The 20,875-nt window shown below is 37.2% G+C and overlaps 1 protein-coding gene across 1 annotated transcript in view; it reads left to right on the top strand.

The window, feature by feature from the left end:
• The first annotated feature begins 13,894 nt into the window (after positions 1-13,894).
• The window catches only part of LOC104679413 (membrane-spanning 4-domains subfamily A member 5-like), a 34,844-nt gene continuing 27,863 nt past the window's right edge, over positions 13,895-20,875 (top strand). Inside the window, exon 1 of the mRNA XM_010384970.1 lies at positions 13,895-13,942. Within this exon, the coding sequence (XP_010383272.1) occupies positions 13,895-13,942 (48 nt within the window). The remainder of the gene's footprint in view (positions 13,943-20,875) is intronic.

Consider the following 20,875-nt stretch of genomic DNA (forward strand, 5'->3'; position numbering starts at 1 on the left):
CCCACAGCAGATCCCAAGCGGGTCCACTCTCAGCTCCAGTGCCTCTCACTGCAGTGAGAAACTATCCCATCTGTGCTAAGAATCTGCTGGGAAATGAGTACTTGTCTAGGCCAACAAGATGAGCATTCCATCCTACATCACAAAGGAGACCTCAAGGGAGCCCAGTCTCAGTTCCAGTCCCTTCTGCTGCAATCAAGGAACCATCCCATGTTTGCAGGGTCCTCCTGGGAGACATGTGCCCTCTGAGCCAACAAGACTGAGCTCTATAACCTTTATTCCACCGCAGATCCTGAGGGGCCCCAATCTCAGCTCTGGCCCCTCTCACTGCAGTTGAGGAACTATCCTATCTGTGCAGGAACTTGCTGGGTGGCACGCACCCCTCTACACTGAAATTGACCTCCTCATCCTGTGTCTCACTGAAAATCTCAAGGGGGCCCAATTTCAGCTAAAAACCCTCCTGGTACAGTCAGGTAGCTATACCAGCAACCCACCCTCTGTTTCACAGCAGATCTTGAGGGGGGCCAATCTCAGCTCTGGCCCTTCCTGCAGCAGTCAAGAAACTTGCCCACTTGTGCAGGAATCTGCTGGATGATGCATGCTTATCTGAACTGACATGGGCCCACTAGCCTCCTTCTCACAGCAGTTCCCAAAAGGGCCCAGTCTCAACTCTAGCTACTCTTGCTGCACTTGGGGACACAGCCTATCTGTACAGAGACTTGCTAGGCAGTACGCCTATCTGGGTCACTGGGTCAGTCATTCAGCATTTTCACACAATCCCAGTACCCTTCTTGAGTCTTTCCCAGGTCCATCTGGATCAGAAAGCTGTGTCAACCTTGAAGTCTTCAAGAGGTTCACAGTAAGCCTGGGCTTAAGGTGTCTTATAATGCTGAGATAGCTTCAGTGGTCACAGGCTCCGGTAAAACAACAGTAAGTCAGCTTAGAATCCCTGGAAATCCCTCTAAAGGACAGGCACAAACAAAGCCAGTCTGTGAAGAATGAAATAAAACCTAATCCCTCAATGCAGAGAATAGAATGCTAAGGTGATTGTTAAATTGATATTGTAACTGTGGTGTTTAAATGATTTATATCTTTAGTAAGAAGACTAAAGCCAAAACTATTAAAAATAAGAACATTTAAACTACTAAAAATAAAAATATTGCCTATCTTAAATATCTAAAATATTTAATATTTATATTAAACAACTTGCTATAGCTCTAAGATGCTTTATATAAGCATAATGGAAACCACAGAGTAAAAACCTATAATCGATATCCTAAAAATTAAAACAATGAATTAAAACATGCTACCAGAGAAAACCACTTACACACAAAGGAAAACAGTAAGAAAGGAAGAGAAAAGTTACACAACAACTATAAAACAAGTAGCAAAATGGCAGTAGTAAGGCCTTACCTGTCAATAATAACACTGTTATTAAGTAAATTAAATTATCCAATTAAAAGACATACAGTGGCTGCATGAACTAAAAACAGAACCCAACTATATGCTGCATACAAGAAATTTACTTCACTTATAAAGACACACACAGATTGAAAGTGAAGGATGGAAAAAGATATCCCATGCAAATGGAAACCAAACATGAACAGGAGTAGCTATGCTTAGATAATATAAAATAGACTTTAAGTCAAAAATTGTACAAAAAGGCAAAAAGGCCATTGTATAATGATAAAGGTATCACTTCAACAATAGGAGATAACAATAGTAAATATGTATGCACCCAACACCAGAGCACCCAAATATATCAGCAAATATTAACAGATTTGAAATGAGAGATATACTGTAATACAATAATAGTAAGGGACTTCAACATCACATTTTTGGCAGTGGACAGATCATCCATGCAGAAAATCAACAAAGAAATATTGTAGTTAAACTACACATGAATTGGACCTAACAGACATTTAGGGAACACTTTGTCCAACTACTGCAGAACACATATTCTTCTCATCAGCAAATGGAATAACCTCCAGGATAGACCATATTTTAGCCACAGAATAAGTCTCAACAAATTCAAAAAAGTAAAAATTGTATCAGGTATCTTTTCCGACCACAATGGAATAAAACTAGAAATCAAGAACAAGTGGAACTTGGGAAACTGTACAAATACATGAAAATTAAATAATATATTCTCAAACAACCAATGGGTCAAGGAAGAAATTAAGAAGGAATATTAAATATTTTTGAAACAAATGAAAATGGAAACAAAAGACACCAGAATCTATGGGATGCAGAAAACATGTACTAAGAGGGAAGTTTATACTAATAAATAGCTATATTAAATAAATTTCAAATAAGCAACCTAACAGTGCACCTCAAGGAACTACAAAAGCAAGAATAAACCACCCTGAAATTAGTAGAAAGAAAGACATTTCTAAAAGATCAGAGCAGAAATAAGTGAAATTGAGACCAAAAAACAATACAAAAGATCAGCAAAATGAAAAGTTGAATTTTGAAAAGATAAAACAAAATTGGCAAACCTTTAGTTAGAATAAAAAGGAGAATAAAAAGAGAAGCCCCAAATGAATAAAATTGGAGAAGAAAAAGGAAACATTACAACTGAAACCAAAGAAATACAAAGGATCACTAGAGACTATTATGAACAACTATATGCCAATAACTTGGATAATCTAGAAGAAATGGATAAATTTCTCGACACATACAACCTACCAAGATTGAACTATGAAGAAATAGAAAATCTGAACATACCAATAATGTGTAACAAGATCAAAGCAGTTATAAGCAGTCTCCCATCAAAGAAAAGTCCAGGATCTGAAAGATTGACTGTTAAAGTCTACCAAACATTGGAAGAAGAACTAATATCAACTCTACTCAAACTATTTCAAAAAATTAAAGAGGAGAGAATAGTACTCAACTCATTTATAAGGCTAGAATTACTCTGATACCAAAACCAAACAAGAACACAACAAAAACTACAGGCCAATATCCCTAATGAACATAGATGCAAAAATCCTCAACAAAATACTAGCAATCTGAACAACATACTAAAAGAGATTATCATGATCTATTGGAATTCAACCTAGAGATGCAAAAATGGTTCAACATGTACAAATCAGTAAATGTGGTAAATCATATCAACAATAAAGGACAAAAACTATATAATCATTTCAACACAGTCTGAAAAAGCATTCAATAAAATTCAACATCCCTTCATGATAAAAACCCTCAACAAACTGGTATAGAAGGAATATACATGCACTTGATAAAGGCTGTATATGACAAGCCCACAGCTAATATCATACTGAACAAAGAAAAACTGAAAGCCTTCCCACTGAGATCTGTAACAAGGCAAGGATGCCCACTTTCACCACTTGTATTCAACATAGTACTGGAATTGCTAGCCAGAGCAATTAGGCAAAAGAAAGAAATAAAGGGCACCCATATTGGAAAGGAAGCAGTCAAATTATCTTTTTTCCAGATGACATGATCCTATATTTAGAAAAATGTAAATTCTCCATGAAAACACTCACAGGACTGATAAATGAATTCAGTAAATTTGCAGGATATAAAATCAACACTCACAAAAATCAGTAGTGTTTCTACATGCAAACAGCAATCAATCTAAAAAATAAATCAAGAAAGCAATCCCAAGATTGCTCCAAGATGGCTGAATAGGAACAGCTTCAGTCTACAGCTTCCAGCATGAGCGATGCAGAAGACAGGTGATTTCTGCATTTCCAACTGAGGTACTGGGTTCATTTCATTGGGACTTGTTGGACAGTGGTTGCAGCCCACAGAGTGTGAGCCAAAGCAGGGTGGGGCATCACCTCACCTGGGAAGCATGAGGGGTCAGTGAAATGGTGCCAGTGCCCAAGCCACCAATGCCAGTACCACCTCAGATTCAGGATTCATAGACCCTCCACAAGTACCAGTGCTTCAGTGAGATATTGCTCCTCACTGGAGGGCATTAGCTGTGGGGGGTCCACCCACAGACCCTGACCCAAACGACGGATGAATAAAATCTACACTGATATACACAGACACTCTGTTTTGCCAGTCCTGCTGAGCGTCCAACCGCCTGCACACCAAGAAGGGTTTGTCGCTGCGGCCAGCCCTGAGCAGTTCACACTCCAGGCATTTATTTAGTATACAATAAACAACAAAAGCTCTGAGTCAACACACTTGTGGATAATTAACATGGTTAAGAGAGTAGTTCTAGGAATGATTAAAGCTCAGGTACTGCGATCTAAAGTAAACACCATTAGGGGATAATATTCCTGGTCGACCTCCCCCCAAGAGGGCCATCTGGCTCAAAAGTTAGTTAATGGAGGTAGGGTAAACAGACTTAACTGGGGAAGCCTCTATTGTCCCTAGTATTTACCCTATGACCTAATGCTCTCAGGTAAGAACCAGCTGCCTTGAGCCCGTTCAGTTATTACAAGCTATGTAACCTTTCGGCCTTCCAACAGATTTGTGACTATTTCTTATAACTTTTCCTAATATTTCCCTTTAATATTTCTGCCACCATCCTGAGTGAATCCCAACACTTCAGGCTTCATGTCTATGACCACTCCACAGGTACCACTCAGCAGACATCAGTGCCAATGCCATTTGGGCTTGCAAGTAGGATCCAGTGTCAAGAGAACTTCCATCACTACAACATCAGGATCAAGAAGACCCTAACAGCTACAACCACCATAAACCCCAAAAACTCACACTACTGCAACAAACATCCACACTGTTGCATGCTGAGGATCCATGTAATCTTTGTCAATACCAAACCGAGCTGACAGAGCTGCAAAGAGACTGCACAGCTGTGCCCCTTAGTGATCCCAGAATTTCTGCTGCATCCCACCTAGCAAACACTCTTGCACCTCCTTTTACCCACAGGAAAAGGTGTTTATACACAAAAACTAGCCTGTAAATTCTAGTATAGAATTTCTCTGCTCCACAAATGCAGAGAAATCAATATAAGGCAGTAAGGAACATGAACAACTAAGGAGACATACTACCAAAATAACAGTCTCCCAGTAGCTGACCCCAAAGAAATAAAGATATACAAACTGCTTCACAGACCATTTAAAATAATTGCTTTAAGAAAGCTCAGCAAACTTCAAGAAAATATAAACAACTCAATGAAATAAGGAAAATAATAAATGATCAAACAGATACACTTAACAGAGATTAAAATTATTTTAAAACAACAAATTTTGGAGCTGAAAAATATAATAAATGAAGTGAAAAATGCAATAGACTCAGTAATGTGATTGCTAAGTCAAATGGTATTTCTGCTTCTATATCTTTGAGGATTTGCCACACTGTCCTCCACAATGGTTGAACTAATTTATACTCCCACCAAAAGGGTAAAAGCATTCCTTTTCTCTGCATCCTCTCCAGCATCCGTTGTTTCTTGATTTTTTAATAACTGCCATTCTAACTGGCATGAGATGGTATCTCCCTGTGGTTTGGCTTGCATTTCTCTAATGATCAGTGAAGTTGAGCTTTTTTCATATGTTTGTTGGCCACATGAATGTCTTATTTTGAGAATTGTCTGTTCTTGTCCTTTGCCCAGTTTTTAATGGGATTGCCTGTTTTTTTTTTTTTTCTTCTTCTTATAAATTTAAGTTCATGGTAGACTCTGAATACTAGACCTTTGTCAGATGAGTAGATTGTAAAACTTTTCTCCCATTCTGTACATTGTCTGTTCATTCTGATGATTTTTTTTTTTTTTTTGAGACAGAGTCTCGCTTTCTCACCCAAGCTGTAGTGTAGTCCAGTGGTATGATCTCAGCTAACTGCAACCTCTACCTCTCAGATTCAAGCAATTATCTGCCTCAGCCACCCAAGTAGCTGGGATTACAGGTGCCCACCACCCCACCCGGCTAATTTTTGTATTTTTAGTAAAGACGGGGTCTCACCATCTTGGCCAGGCTGGTTTTGAACTCCTGACCTCATGATCCACCTGCCTCAGCCTCCCAAAGAGCTGGGATTACAGGCATGAGCCACCATGCCTGACCTGATGATAGTTTCTTTTGCCGTGCAGAAGTTATTTAGTTTAATTAGCTCCCTTTTGTCAATTTTTGCTTTCATTGAAATTGCTTTTGGCATTTTCATCATACAATTTTTGCACTTGCCTATGTCCTGAATGGTATTGCCTAGAGTCTCTTCTAGGGCCTTTACAGCTTTGGATTTTACATTTATGCCTTTAATCCATCTTGAGTTAATTTTTCTATAAGGTGTAAGGAAGGGGTCCAGTTTTAATTTTCCACATATAGCTAGGCAGTTCTCCTAGCACCACTTATTAAAGAGCGAGTCTTTTCTCCATTGCTTGTTTTTGTCAGGTTTGTTGAAGATCAGGTGGTTGTAGGTGTGTGGTCTTATTTCTGAGTTCTCTATTTTTGTCCATTGCTCTATGTGTCTGTTTTTGTACCAGTACCATGCTCTTTTGGCTACTGTAGCTTTGTAGTATACTTTGAAGGCAGGTACCATTATGTCTCCAGTTGTGTTCTTTTTGCTTAGTAAAAATTTTAAAATAGCTTTTTTTCTATTCCTGTGAAGAATGTCCATGGTAGTTTAACTGAAATAGCATTGAATCTATAAATAACTTTGAGCAGTATGATCATTTTCACAATATTGATTCTTCCTATCCATGAGCATCGAATGTTTTTTTCATTTGTTTGTGTCCTCTCTAACTTCCTTGAGCAGTAGCTTGTAGCTCCCCTTGAAGACGTTCTTCACTTCCTTTTTTAGTTGTATTCCTAGGTATTTTATTCTCTTTGTAGCAATTGCAAATGGAAGTTCATTCATGATTTGACTCTCTGTCCATGTTGGTGTATAGGAATGCTAACAATTTTTTCTCACTGATTTTGTATGCTGAGACTTTGCTGAAATTGCTTATCAGCTGAGGAAGCTTTTGAGCTGAGAGGATGGAGTTTTCTAGATATAGGATCATGTCATCTGCAAATAAAGATAATTTGACTTCTTCCCTCCCTATTTGAATATACCCTTTTTTTCTTTCTCTTGCCTGATTGCCCTGGCCAGAACTCCCAATACTATGCTGAACAGTAGTGGTGAGAGAGGCCATCCTTGTCTTGTGCTGGTTTTCAGAGGGAATGCTTCCAGCTTTCGCCCATTCAGTATGATATTGGCTGTCAGTCTGTCATATATGGCTCTTATTATTTTGAGGCATGTTCCTTCAATACCTAGTTTGTTGAGATTTTTTAACATGAAGGGATGTTGAATTTTATCAAAGGCCTCTTCAGCATCTATTGAGATAATCACGTGGTTCTTCTCTTTAGTTCTATTTATGTGATGAATTACATTTATTGATTTGCATATGTTGAACCAACCCTGCATCCCAGGGATGAAGCCAATTTGATCACGGTGGATAATCTTTTTGATGGGCTGCCGCTGGATCCCATTACTGGGTATATACCCAAAGGAATATAAATCATTCTATTATAAAGATACATGCACACTTACTCAATAGCAAAAACATGGAATCAACCCAAATGCCCATCAATGATAGATTCGGTAATGAAAATATGGTACATATACACCATGGATTACTATGTAATCATAAAAAGGAAGGAGATCATGTCCTTTGCAGGGACATGGATGGTGCTGGAAGCCATTAACCTCAGTGAACTAACACAGAAAAAGAAAACCAAACACTGCATGTTCCCACTTATAAGTAGGAGCTGAACAAGGAGAACATATGGACACATTGAGGGGAACAACACGCACTGCATGAAAAATGTCATGGGTGGGGTGGGAGAGCATCAGGAAGAATAGCTAATGGATCTTGGACTTAATACCTAGGGGATGGGTTGATCTGTGCAGCAAACCACCATGGCACATGTTTGCCTCTAAAACAAACCTACAGACCAGGCACAGTGGCTCATGCCTCTAATCCCAGCATTTTGGGAGGCCGGGGTGGGCAGATCACGAGGTCAGGAGATCGAGACCATCCTGGCCAACATGGTGAAACCCCGTCTCTACTAAAAATACAAAAAATTAGCCGGGCATGGTGGCACACACCTGTGGTCCCAGCTACTCAGGATGCTGAGGCGGGAGAATTGCTTGAACCCGGGAAGCAGAGTTGCAGTGAGCCGAGATCACACCACTGCACTCCAGCCTGGCTAGAGAGCAAGACTCCATCTCAAAAAACAAAACCAAACAAAAAAACCTACAAACCTGCACATGTAACCCAGAACTTAAAATAAAAGCTGAAAAAAAAAATTCAATAGAGAGCATCAACAGCAAAACTCATCAAACCCATCTGTGAAGTAAAAGATTACTTTAAAATATACTGATATGGCTTGGCTCTATGTCCCCACCCAAATCTCATCTTGAATTGTAATCCCCATGTGTCAAGGGAGGGAGTTGGCTGGATCGTGGAGGCAGTCTCCCCCATGGTATCCTCATGATAGTGAGTGAGTTCTCATGAGATCTGATGGTTTTATAAGCATCTGGCATTTCCCCGGCGTGCAATTCCCTCCTGCCACCTTGTGAAGAAGATGCCTTGCTTCCCTTTCCCCTTCCACCATGACTGTAAGTTTCCCGAGGTCTCCCAAGCCATGCAGAACTGTGAGTCAATTAAACCTCCTTTGTTTATAAATTATCCAGTCTTGGATAGTATCTTTATGACAACGTGAAAACAAACTAATACATATACATTCAGAGGAGAAAAAAAGAACAAAGAGAAATAAAGCTTATAGGATTTATGAAACATACATAACATGTAATATTATATAATAGAAACCCCAGAAATAAATCCACACATATACAGTCAACTAATCTTCTACAAAGGTGCAAGAATATGCAGTGAGGGAAGGATAGTCTCTTCAATAAATGATGTAACTTGCATAATAAATGGGAAATCTGAATATCCTCATACAGAAGAATAAGACAGAAACTGAGATAGAATATAGAAACCAGAGCCGGGCGCGGTGGCTCAAGCCTGTAATCCCAGCACTTTGGGAGGCCGAGACGGGCGGATCACGAGGTCGGGAGATCGAGACCATCCTGGCTAACACGGTGAAACCCCGTCTCTACTAAAAAGTACAAAAAACTAGCCGGGCGAGGTGGCGGGCGTCTGTAGTCCCAGCTACTCCGGAGGCTGAGACAGGAGAATGGCGTAAACCCAGGAGGCGGAGCTTGCAGTGAGCTGAGATCCGGCCACTGCACTCCAGCCTGGGCGACAGAGCGAGACTCCGTCTCAAAAAAAAAAAAAAAAAAAAAAAAAAGAAACCAGAAAAAGAACCACAAAGATTTTGACCTCTACCTTATTCCATACAAAATCAATTTCAGATGGCTCAAAATGTAAACAGAACAATAAAGCATTTAGAATATAACATAGAAGTATATCTTTATTAACTTTGGATAGGAAAAAAACTTTTTAACAGGACACACTAAGGATTACCCAGAAAGATAACATTAATAAATTAGATTACATTAAAATTTGAAACTTACCATCAACAGACATCTTCCAATGAATGACAGAAGGTAATTTGAATACGTATTCCTGGCAAAAGACTCACATCAAGATTTTTACAATGGTAAATGAGCATTAAACAGCACTCAACTTCATTAAAAGTGGATATCCAAGTTATAGGTCTATTTAAAAAGGCCTTTATGTTTTTCTTCTCTTGGATCTTGTTTTGCTGGAAAAAGGTTTTGTTCTCAGTTGCCTAAATTCTTTTTCTCCATTTTGTCTTGCCACTCGATACACACATGAGAGGCCTTAAGATAACTCCTGGGGTCATTGGACTCCTTGGGAAAAACGCTGAAGGCACTACTCACCCTGTTTTGGGAAGAAATCAGTTTGCGTCATGGAACCCCAGGAATTAAAAGTGGATGAATCTCTCTCAAAATCTGTTTTTGCCTCCCAGTCATGCCTGTTTATTAGACTCAAGAAGCCGCATGTTTTCCTATATAAAGAAATCCTACTAAGTATTAAGAAATAGACTAATATAAAATTGGGTATAAAACGTGAATAGGTACTTCTCAAATGAGGATCACCAAGTATCCAATAGGCATATAAGAATGTGCTCAACATCATTACCATTAAAGGAAATGAGAAACCCTGAATACAACTCTACTACAAATATGCTAAAATATAAAATTACGAAAACTAAAAACATCAAGTATTAGCGAAATGTGCAAGTCTCATATTGTGTATGAGGGAAGCATAAATTGATATTTTTAGGAAGCTGTTTAGCAGAATGAACTATAGCCAATTAAACGTATGCCCTATGATTCAGCAATCACATTCCTAGGTATATATTCTAAGGTATAACAGAAATTAGTCCATATTTGAACAAAAAAAAGTTTAGAATGTTTCTAGTAACTTTATTCAAAAATAGCCCTCTACACAAATGATCTCACCTTTAACTTCAAAAATCACCTCTATATACCAAAAAGAACCAGGAAAAGCATCTTTTCTCTTTTTTTTTTTTTTTTTTTTTTTTTTGAGACAGAGTCTCGCTCTGCCCCCAGGCTGGAGTGCAGTGGCCGGATCTCAGCTCACTGCAAGCTCCGCCTCCCGGGTTCACGCCATTCTCCTGCCTCAGCCTCCCGAGTAGCTGGGACTACAGGCGCCTGCCACCTCGCCCAGCGAGTTTTTTGTATTTTTAGTAGAGACGGGGTTTCACTGTGTTAGCCAGGATGGTTTCGATCTCGTGACCTCGTGATCCGCCGGTCTCGGCCTCCCAAAGTGCTGGGATTACAGGCTTGAGCCACCGCGCCCGGCCGAAAAGCATCTTTTCTCAAGCCTCCAATTCCTCCACAAACATTTTTCCCTTTTTTACTTTAGGTGCTAATCTCCCTAACTTTGTATAGCTCCACATGTGGTCAGGAAAGAATTCAAAAAGACGTACTCCAAAATAACATTCAATATTCACTTACACAGAGAAATGGCAAACAGCTCACTCTGCTTTGATCAGGGCAAGGTGTGGTGGCTCATGTCTGAAATTCCAGCACTTTGGGAGGCCGAGGCAGGCGGATCACAAGGTCAGGAGTTCGAGAGCAGCCTGACCAACATGGTGAAACCTGTCTCTACTAAAAATACAAAAATTAGCCAGGCATGGTGGCATGTGCCTGTAATCCCAGCTACTCAGGAGGCTGAGGCAGGAGAATCGGTTGAACCCGGGAGGCAGAGGTTGTAGTGAGCTGAGATCGTGCCACCACACTCCAGCCTGGGTGACAGAGTGAGACTTCGCCTCAAAAAAAAAAAAAAAAAAAAAGGATTTTCAGTTCTGATACACCAAGCACTTTGTGACATATTTTTTAAGTTTAAATTGCATATAATATAGAGGGTCTATAAATAATATCAACTGACAAATATATTAATAATTCATAAAATCATCATGCTATGATGGGTTTTTTCTCTTTTATAAACTTCCTGATATATAAAATACATGTACATAATAATTATAGATCATATCACATATTATACGTTTTATTTTCAGGCCATGGAAAGGTATTTTATCTATATATAGCAACTTGAATTAAGCACAGAGTCTCACTGGGCATAAAATATTCTCTCTGAAGAGTTTTCATAGGAAGCTGAAAAGTCTGCAGTGACTGTGCACTTTGGTTTTGGTTTTTGGGTTTGTTGTTGTTGTTGTTATTTGTTTACTTGTCTTTTGACTGTTTGCCTGACATTTGGCAGGTCATCACCAGGCACAGGATTAAGGGCACATTGAAATCTGTGGTCTCTCTATTTTATAATTTACTTTATCCCAAAATGCACACCTTAACTATACAGAAAAACAACGTAAAGAATAGGGAAGATCAATACTTTGCTCAAACAGGCAACTACCAAATAAAAGGGAGAGTTAAGGACCAGAGCCCAGGTTTATTGATTAGTACCCTTTCCTCTAGACCTTGTGGGGATTAAAAGTAAAAAGACTTGTTAATACTAACCTATTACAGAAGTGATGAAGAGGGCATTTGCTTGATAACGAAGTCTCTGTGGAGGCATCCAGAGAAGCGGCCTGCGGCTGGAGTCAGGCGCAGCGAGTATGACGCTAACATGGGCAGGAAAGCATTCGTCTGTGTCAGATCCCACCCCACGCCTCATCTCTCACTGCCGTCCTGAGAGACAGCAGGCTCAGAACAGTTTCCAGGCCCGCAGGGTGCCTGTGTCGGCGCAGGTCTCCACGTGGAGTCCCCTGGCAGCCGCTCTAGACCATAACCGCTGCGTTGGAACCTCGCGAGAAGAGATGAGGGGCACCATCCAGGAAACATCTCCCACCAGGGAGGTGCTGCCTCCGCAACTCTGAAGCCGGAAGAGCCAGATCTAAGGGCACCAACTGCAGGATCACACCCCTCTGGCCTTGTGATCAAGTCATTGTAGGGCATGGTCTGCTGTGGACCATAAGTTCCTCTTGTTCGAGTTTCAATTTTGTAAGTTTCTCTTGTTTGCTCCCCAATACAGTGCTACAGGAGGGAGGGTGGGTTTTTTTGTTTTTGTTTTTGTTTTTGTTTTTGTTTTTTGGCGCTGAGGAAACAGACTTTGGAAAAGTAAATGATGTGAACAAGGTCATGTAAGGTAAGATTTGAACTCACAACTGGTAAGATACGAACTCAAGTTTGACTCTTTCCACTATAGCTTTCAATTTCAAGCTTAATGGGTCACCTCAAAGGCAATTTAAGCCTTAAGAGTTCATGGTTTCGTACCCTAGAACTTAAAGTATAAAAAAAAAAAAAAAAAAAAAAAAAAGAGTTCATGGTTTCTATAAGTGAAAGGAAACGTTTATAAATGAAAAATATAAAGACAAGATCTTAGACTTTGACAATCTTCCCTTGGAGACTGGGGAATCTTGTCAAAACCACATGAGAAAATTTACAAGACAAAGCAATTTAAAAAAAAGTTGCACGAAACAAAAGCTATCTCTTATTAGTTTTAGCAAAATTAAGATATATTTGTTATAATATATGAACTGGTATTTTACATAATGTAAGGACCAGAAATCAGCCAGGTTTCTGAAAGAAATTGAAACTGGAAAATGGAAAGCCATCATAATCTTGGGAAGTTCTGTTCTTCCATCTCTGCTTTTCTCTGGGTGTCTTCTCTATCCTCTCACTCTCAAAACTTACTTTCTCTACAATTTTGTCCATTAGAGAAGAGCATGGCAATGCCACTGCTACTAAATTTTTACATCTTCTCAACAAGAGACCAGCCTGAACAATCTTGGAAAGAGAATATCATGAACTCACCTTGCTTTAGATGTTTACCTTTGACCCAATCAGCTAGGATAAAATAATAATTGTGGATACTAAATATGGATGCTAGGGAGAATAACACAGGTTATATACAATCTAATGATAGCTATCTGTGAGTTGTAATTTTCTTATCTATTGAACACCCTCTCTATATTTTTATTGGTTCCTAACTTATGAAGCCCACCTTTCCAGAATATAACTTATCACTCTATTTTCCAGCCTCCCCTGCATCTGGTGGAGGTATATGACATGGGTTCTTCCAGTCAGGTACCCCTGAACCAGGCTTTAATTTAGAGAGAAACAATGAGTAAGAGAATAAACCATGGCAACCAAAAGCCCAATTTCTCTGACCCTGTAAGATGTGGGGATATGGGTAATTTCTAGAGGGATTGATGTTATTGGGACAGTCACCATATTCTATTTACTAAAGCCTAATTTAAAGGTTTGTAAGTGAACAAACAATTTGAGAGGTAACTAATGGATTTCTCAAGATGGTAATCTTGGTGGTTTCATGCAAAAAGCTCTCAGGGAACAACAAATCATGAAAAATAGGCAGCTGTAGGTTGGATTTCCCTCTAAAGTTTAAGTTTCTTACCCCCAAAAAAATTAACATTAATTTGTTTTCATATTTTCCTACAGAAAAGGAATACATTTATTCTTTCATTTCTCTATTGTATCTTAGTGAAAAATGCCACGAACTCGTCTGTGGATAAGAGAGGAAACAAGAATGTTGGGGGTAAGAACTAAATGCCACTTGAGTGAATAAATGGTTATAGTGTTGCGATTTCTAAATATAAAAGGGAAGAGAGTGTAACCACCTCTATTATAAACTCCTCAAATGGAGGAATGTTAATAGAAGTGTCCTGAAATTGTTATGTAGCATCTGCATTTTTCCACATTCAGCCTCAACACATAAGCTATTTATCAGGCTCACATTAAATAAAGCAGAAATTATGAATTTATCAGCTACGTGTAAATGACCCAACAACGTCTAAACCCACTCATGCTCTCAGAAAACCCTGACTCTGGAAATGGGTAAAGAAATCTCCTTTTGGCATCTATAAATTATTTCAAGCTAACTAATGACATGGTTCTAAATGAGATGATCAAATTGTGGAAACTACATTCAGGAGAAGCTGCAGACCATAGAGCTTTATGGACAGTGGTCACAATAGCACTGTGCTTTCAAGATTACCCCCAAAATACATGACTCTTTTCCCAGTCAACTTCATCAAATATGGCAGGTATTCACCCATATTGCTGGATGATTTTGCATTATCCATTCATTGTTGGATGATGGAACCAGATTAGGATTAAACAAGCAGGATTAAAGTTTGGTTCAGGAAAATTCCCAACATCACAAGTATATTATTACTCCCACTTATTTAAGATCTGTCTGATCCTTTGCCAGAATTATACTAAGAGCCTTACATAAAACAAGCAATGAACCCAATATTTTCTCTCCTCATTTTCAAGGTATGATATTAAAGATGTGGATTCCTAACCCCCTTATCCATTTATCTGGTCTTGATATTGGGAAATAATTAGTTGAAATGTATTTGAGAATAAATAAATTTGTTATTGTCTATATTACTGTCTTTCTAATGAGATCTACTGTTATCTAAGAAGACACAGAGCGTTGGTTTTATTTCATGCTTTAACACATTCCAACGACCATTTCTCCCTATTCTTACCACTAACTATATCTAAAATTTTGGATAAATACAAGAAGATCCTGAGAAGTACAGATAAGGAAGAATAAGATTTAGGGAGCTTTGAACCCAAAGAATGATATGTTAGTGAGTTTCCTGGGTTTTCTTTTTATTTCATATATCTCAAACTGGGTCCCCAGTTGAGATATACCTACTAATGTTTTGAAGCCTGCAATTTCAAAACATAAAATACCTAGGAATAAATTTAACCAAGAAGGTGAAAGGAAAACTATAAGTAAAACTACAGAAGACTGATAAAAGAAATTGAAGAGGGCATAAACAAACAGAAAGACATCCCATGCTCATGGATTGGAAAAATGATGATACCAACCAAAGAAAGCTACAATTTCAATGTATTCCAAATCGAAATACCAATGTAATTTTTTATAGAAATAGAAAAAAGAATCCTAAAATTTGTATGGAATCAAAAAAGTTTTCAAATAGCCAAAGCAATTCAAAATACCTAGAAGAGAGGAACTTGAGACATTTGCAACACATAGAAATATCCTAAATACCCTGGCTTGATCATTACACATTCAATAAATGGAGCAAAATATTACATGTACCCCACAAATCTGTACAAATATTATATAACTAAAAAATAAAATAAAATTTTAAAATAAAAATTTGATTGATATAACTAAGCAAGAAAAACAAATATATTAAAGAACTCAACACCACCATCAACCAGTAAAATGTAATTAATATTTATAGAATATCTAACATCAGAACATATACTCTTTTTCTTTTTTTTCTTTTTTTCTTTTACTTTTAGATTCAGGGGTGTATGTGTGGGTTTGTTATATAGTAAATGGTTATTATGGGGTTTATTGTACAGATTATTTAATCACCCAAGTCATAAGCATAGTACCTCATGGGTAGTTTTTCAGTCCTCACCCTGTTCCAAACTTCTACCCTCAAGCAGGTCCTGATGTCTGTTGTTACCTTCTTTGTGTTCATGTGTGCTGGACATTGAGCTCCCACTTATAAGTCAGAACATGCAGTATTTAGTTTTCTGTTCATGTGTTAGTTTGCTTAGGATAATGGCCTCCAGCTCTATTCATGTTGCAGCAAAGGACATGATTTCATTCTTTTTTATGGCTTAGTGTATATGTACCACATTTTCTTTATCTAGTCTACCATTGATGAGCATTTAGGTTGATTCCATGTCTTTGCTCTTAAGAATACACATTCTTTTTAAGTGTCCATGGACCATTAACCAATTAACTATATTTTGGGCCATAAAACAAACTTTGAAATATTTAAAAGAATTGAAATCATATGGAATGTGTTCTTTCACCAAAATAGAATCATACTAGAAACCAATTAAGAGAAAGATAACAAAAAAGCTCCAAACTTGAAAATTAAGACACTGCTAAATAATTAATGCTTTAAAGAGGACATTTCAATGGAAAATTTATAAAATTCAATTAAATTATAATGAAAATACATGATATCAAAATGTATAACACTAAATGCTTACAGAAAACAAGAAAATTGTCAAATAAATACTCTAAACTCTCACCTAAAAATAAACTAGAAAAAAGAAGAGCAAAATAAACCCAAAGAAATCAGGAGAAAATAATAAAGATAAGAAAATAAATCAATAAAATTAAAATTTAAAAAGTAGAGAAAAATCAGTACAACAAATAGTTAATTCTTATAAAAGATCATCAAAATCAACAAACATCTAGCAAGACTGACCAAGAAAAAGAAGACAAAAATTATCAAACTCAGAAATAAAGTATATTACTACAGATAATTTATATCTCAAAATGATATTAAGAGACTGCTATCAGTAACTATAGACACAAATTTGACAACTTTGATAAAATGAACAAATTTTCCCAAAAAGCACAAACTACAGCTCAATATGAAATAGATCATTTTAATGGCCCTATAATTGTTAGAAAAATTAAATTTGTAATTTTAAAACTCCTGAAAAAGAAATCGCCAGGCCAGGCCTGATTTCACTGAAGAATTCTACCAGATGTTCTTAGAATATTCAACACCAGTTATTTTCAATATTTTTCAAAGAAACAGAAGACAATGAAACATTTCTCAACTTATTTGAAGAGGCCAATATTATTCTGATACCAAAAACAAATAAGACAAAGATAGTACAAAAGAAGAAAACTATAGATCCATATCCTTCAGAATATACACCCAAAAATCATTTATGAAGTGTTAGCAAATATAATTCAACAAAATTTAAAAATACTTTTCCACCATGACTAAGTGAGACTTACTCCAGATACACAAAGCTGGTTTAGTACTCAAAAAGCAATCGATGTAACCCATCATATTAATAGGCTAAAGAAGAAAAATCACATGATCATGTCAGTTGATGCAAAATAAACCACATTTGACAAAATTTAACACCTATTCATGATATTTTAGAAAGCTCTTAGAATAATAGAAATGTAAGAGAACTTCCACAACCTGATAAAGAACACCCACAAAAAAACTTACAGCTAACATTATATTTCATGTTTAAAAATTGAATTATTTTCACCTAAGATTGGTAACAGTGCAAAGATATCATGTCTCACCATGCTTACTAGCACAGTACTAGAAGTCTTAGCACAGATCAATAAGATAATAAAGAAAAATAAAAAGCATACAGATTGTAAAGGAAAAAAATGAAAATATCCCTGTTTGCAGATGACATGATGATCTATGTAGAAAATCCCCCGCAATTTGAAAAAAAAAAAAGGACTCCTGGAACTAATCAGTGAGTTCAGTAAGGTCACAGGATACAAGATTAATGATCAACATACAAAATTGATTATATTTTTATATAATAGCAATGAACATATGGACAACAAAATTTAAAACACAATACTATTTAAAATCAGTCAAACAAATACTTAGGTATAAAGTTAGCAAGATATGTACAGGACTCATATTTTGAAAATTATACTAATAGAGACTCAAGCAGGTGGATCACCTGAGGTCAGGAGTTCAAGACAAACCTGACCAACATGGTAAAACCCCATCTCTACTAAAAATACAAACATTAGCCGGGTGCCGTGGCACATGCCTGTAATCCCAGCTACTCAGGAGGCTGAGGCAGGAGAATTGCTTGAACCTGGGAGGCAAAGGTTGCAGTGAGCCAAGATCATGCCACTGAATTCCAACCTGGTTGACAAGAGCAAAACTTCATCTCCAGAAAAAAAAAAAAAAAAAAGAAAGAAAAGAATTCCAAGTAGGTTACGTAAATGAAAAGACATTTATTGTTGTGACTGAAAATCTCAACATAGTAAAAATATTAATTGTCCCAAAATTGACATATAGATTTAGCACAATTCCTATCAAAATCCTGGAAACATTTTTTGTAGATTTAAATAAGATTATCAAAAATTTTTATGGAAAGGTTGAGAAGCTAGAATAGCTAAAACTTTTTAAAGAAGAATAAAGTGAAAGGAATCATACTACCTGATTTTAAGAAATGTAACTACAGATATTAAGACTGTGTGGTATTGGTGTAGTAACAGATACACAGATAAATGGAACAGAACACACTATCCATAAGTAGACTCATACAGTTATGGTTGACTGACTTTTTATAAAAGTAATTCAATGGAGGAAGTATAGTCATCTCTAAAAATTATGTTGGACTAACAGGATAACCACCGGCAAAAAATAAAAGAAAAGAACCTCAAACTAAAGTCTTTTACCTTATACAAAAATTAACTCAAAATGGATAATATATTTAAATATAAAATATAAAACTAGAACACTTTTAGAAGAAAGCATAGGAGAAAATATTTAGTACCTAGGACTCTAGAGCTCTTTAACATGACCTTAAAAACATGATCCATCCATAAAAGACACAAATCAATAAATTTTACTTCACCAAAATTAAGTTTTGTTTTGTGAAATACCTTTGTTAGGAAGATGAAATGACAAGCTACAGAGTAGGAGAAAATGCTTGCTAACCACATCTCTGACAACGGATTTATATCTAAGAATATCCTTCTTAAAATCCTTAAGACTCAACTGCAGAAAAAACACAAATGATTCAACTTTAAAACCAGCAAAAGACATGAAAAGACATTTCACTGAAGAAGATATACAGATGGCATAAGCATATAGAAAGATGCTCAACAGCATTAGCCACAAGAGAAACACAAATTAAGACCATAATGAGATATCACTACAAACCTATTAGAACAACTAAAATAAGAAATTGTGATAATACCAAATGCTGGAGATGATGCAGGGAAACTGGATCTCTCTTACATTGCCAGTGAGAATATAAAAATGATATAATCACTCTCGAAAATAGTTTGACATCTTATTTAAGTACTAAACATACACTTACCGTTAAATTTAGCAAGTGAGCTCCAGGGTATTTATCTTGGACAACTGAAAACTGATGTCTGCAGAATTTACATATGACTATTCATAACATCTTTATTTGTAATAGCTCCCAAACTGGAAACTATAAAAATACCCCCTCAAGAGGTGAATAAACTCTAGTTGTTCATACCATAGACTACTACTCAGAAATTAAAAAGGAGTGAACTACATTGTTACACATAACAACTTGATGAATTTCAAAGGTATTTTGCTGGACAACAACAAAAAAGCCAATCACAAAAGGAACATACTGAATTATTCCATTTATTTGACACTATCAAAATGATAATAGTGAGGATATGAAAAACAAATTAGTGACTACCAGAAGTTTAGCATTGTTGGGACAATAAAGATATAGCACGAGGGATATCTTCATGGTGATAGAATAGTTCTGTATCCTGATTATGGTTGTAATTATGCAAATATGCTTATGTGCTAAAATGACACATAATCATACACACACACTGTATCGCGGTTAATTTCCTAATTTTGATATTGTCATATAGTTGCGTAAGATGTAACCATTCTGAGAATCTGGACTCAGGACACAAGGACCTGTCCATAGTTTTGAAAATTCCTATGAATTTATAATTACTTAAAAATAAAGGGTTTTTTTTTTTGAATTCCACATCCTTCACTAAACTCAGACTTCAGAGAAAGTCATTGTGTTCCATGCCAAGCAAGGAGATGAAATGTGCACAGCATGTCAGTCAGTGGGAAAAATCCTATCCATTCCAATTTCCCCTTGCTTCCTGCCACAGCCTGCCGGAAGTACCTCTAAATGCGTAGTTTTGTGTTGTCTAGGGGTTAATCTGTAAGTGAAAATAGTATTTTCATTAATTAGCCACTTCTTGGCTCTCCCCAGAATCACACACCAGAACAGAAGCTCATTGCAAACTTCAAGTAGAGGTGTCCATGTTTTAACAAAATCTGTGAGAAAAATATGTCAGGAATCCCCAGACATTGTGAAACTATGGTGGCAGTATGGCAAAAGATGCTAAGTTATGAACTCCAATCCTGCTCCTTCAGCTTGTTCAAACTTAACCCCTGTGCTTACCTGGGGGTGTAGGTAGGGAGAGTCAGAATGTTGGTTCATTCAGCTGTGGCAGAAAAAAGCACCCCTGAGAAATATCTACCTGAAAACCAACTGAAAGGCCCTACAGTGATACGTTAGAGGGCTCTTCATACAACTTAGATTTGTCCTCCTATGGCTGAGAAACTGTCGTAGCTGACCTATAACTTCAGTGGGTACGAATTATCTGAGACCTCCACATCAGGAAATAGCCCCTTGGAAGAGTGACAGAAAACCAAGGATCCCAAAGGCTCACTACCCTTTCAAAAGGACCCTCTCGTGAAGGACTCAAAACTATCAGTTATAGATGTTTTGGAGGTGGGAAGAACAAAAGGAACCAAAGTCCAAAACCCAGCTTTGGTAAGATAAGAGGAATCTAGGGAAGGTCAGAAATACCAAGTCTAGTTGCCTGTAGAACATAAGAGTTGTATATGCCGGATAATATTGTTGACCTAGGTCAAGAATTCTTGACCATACAGGTCAAGGATTGTTGACCACACAGGGGCTGATGACTCTCAAA

Source organism: Rhinopithecus roxellana, chromosome 15 (assembly GCF_007565055.1).
Source record: "Rhinopithecus roxellana isolate Shanxi Qingling chromosome 15, ASM756505v1, whole genome shotgun sequence".
NCBI classification, from domain to species: Eukaryota; Metazoa; Chordata; class Mammalia; order Primates; family Cercopithecidae; genus Rhinopithecus; species Rhinopithecus roxellana.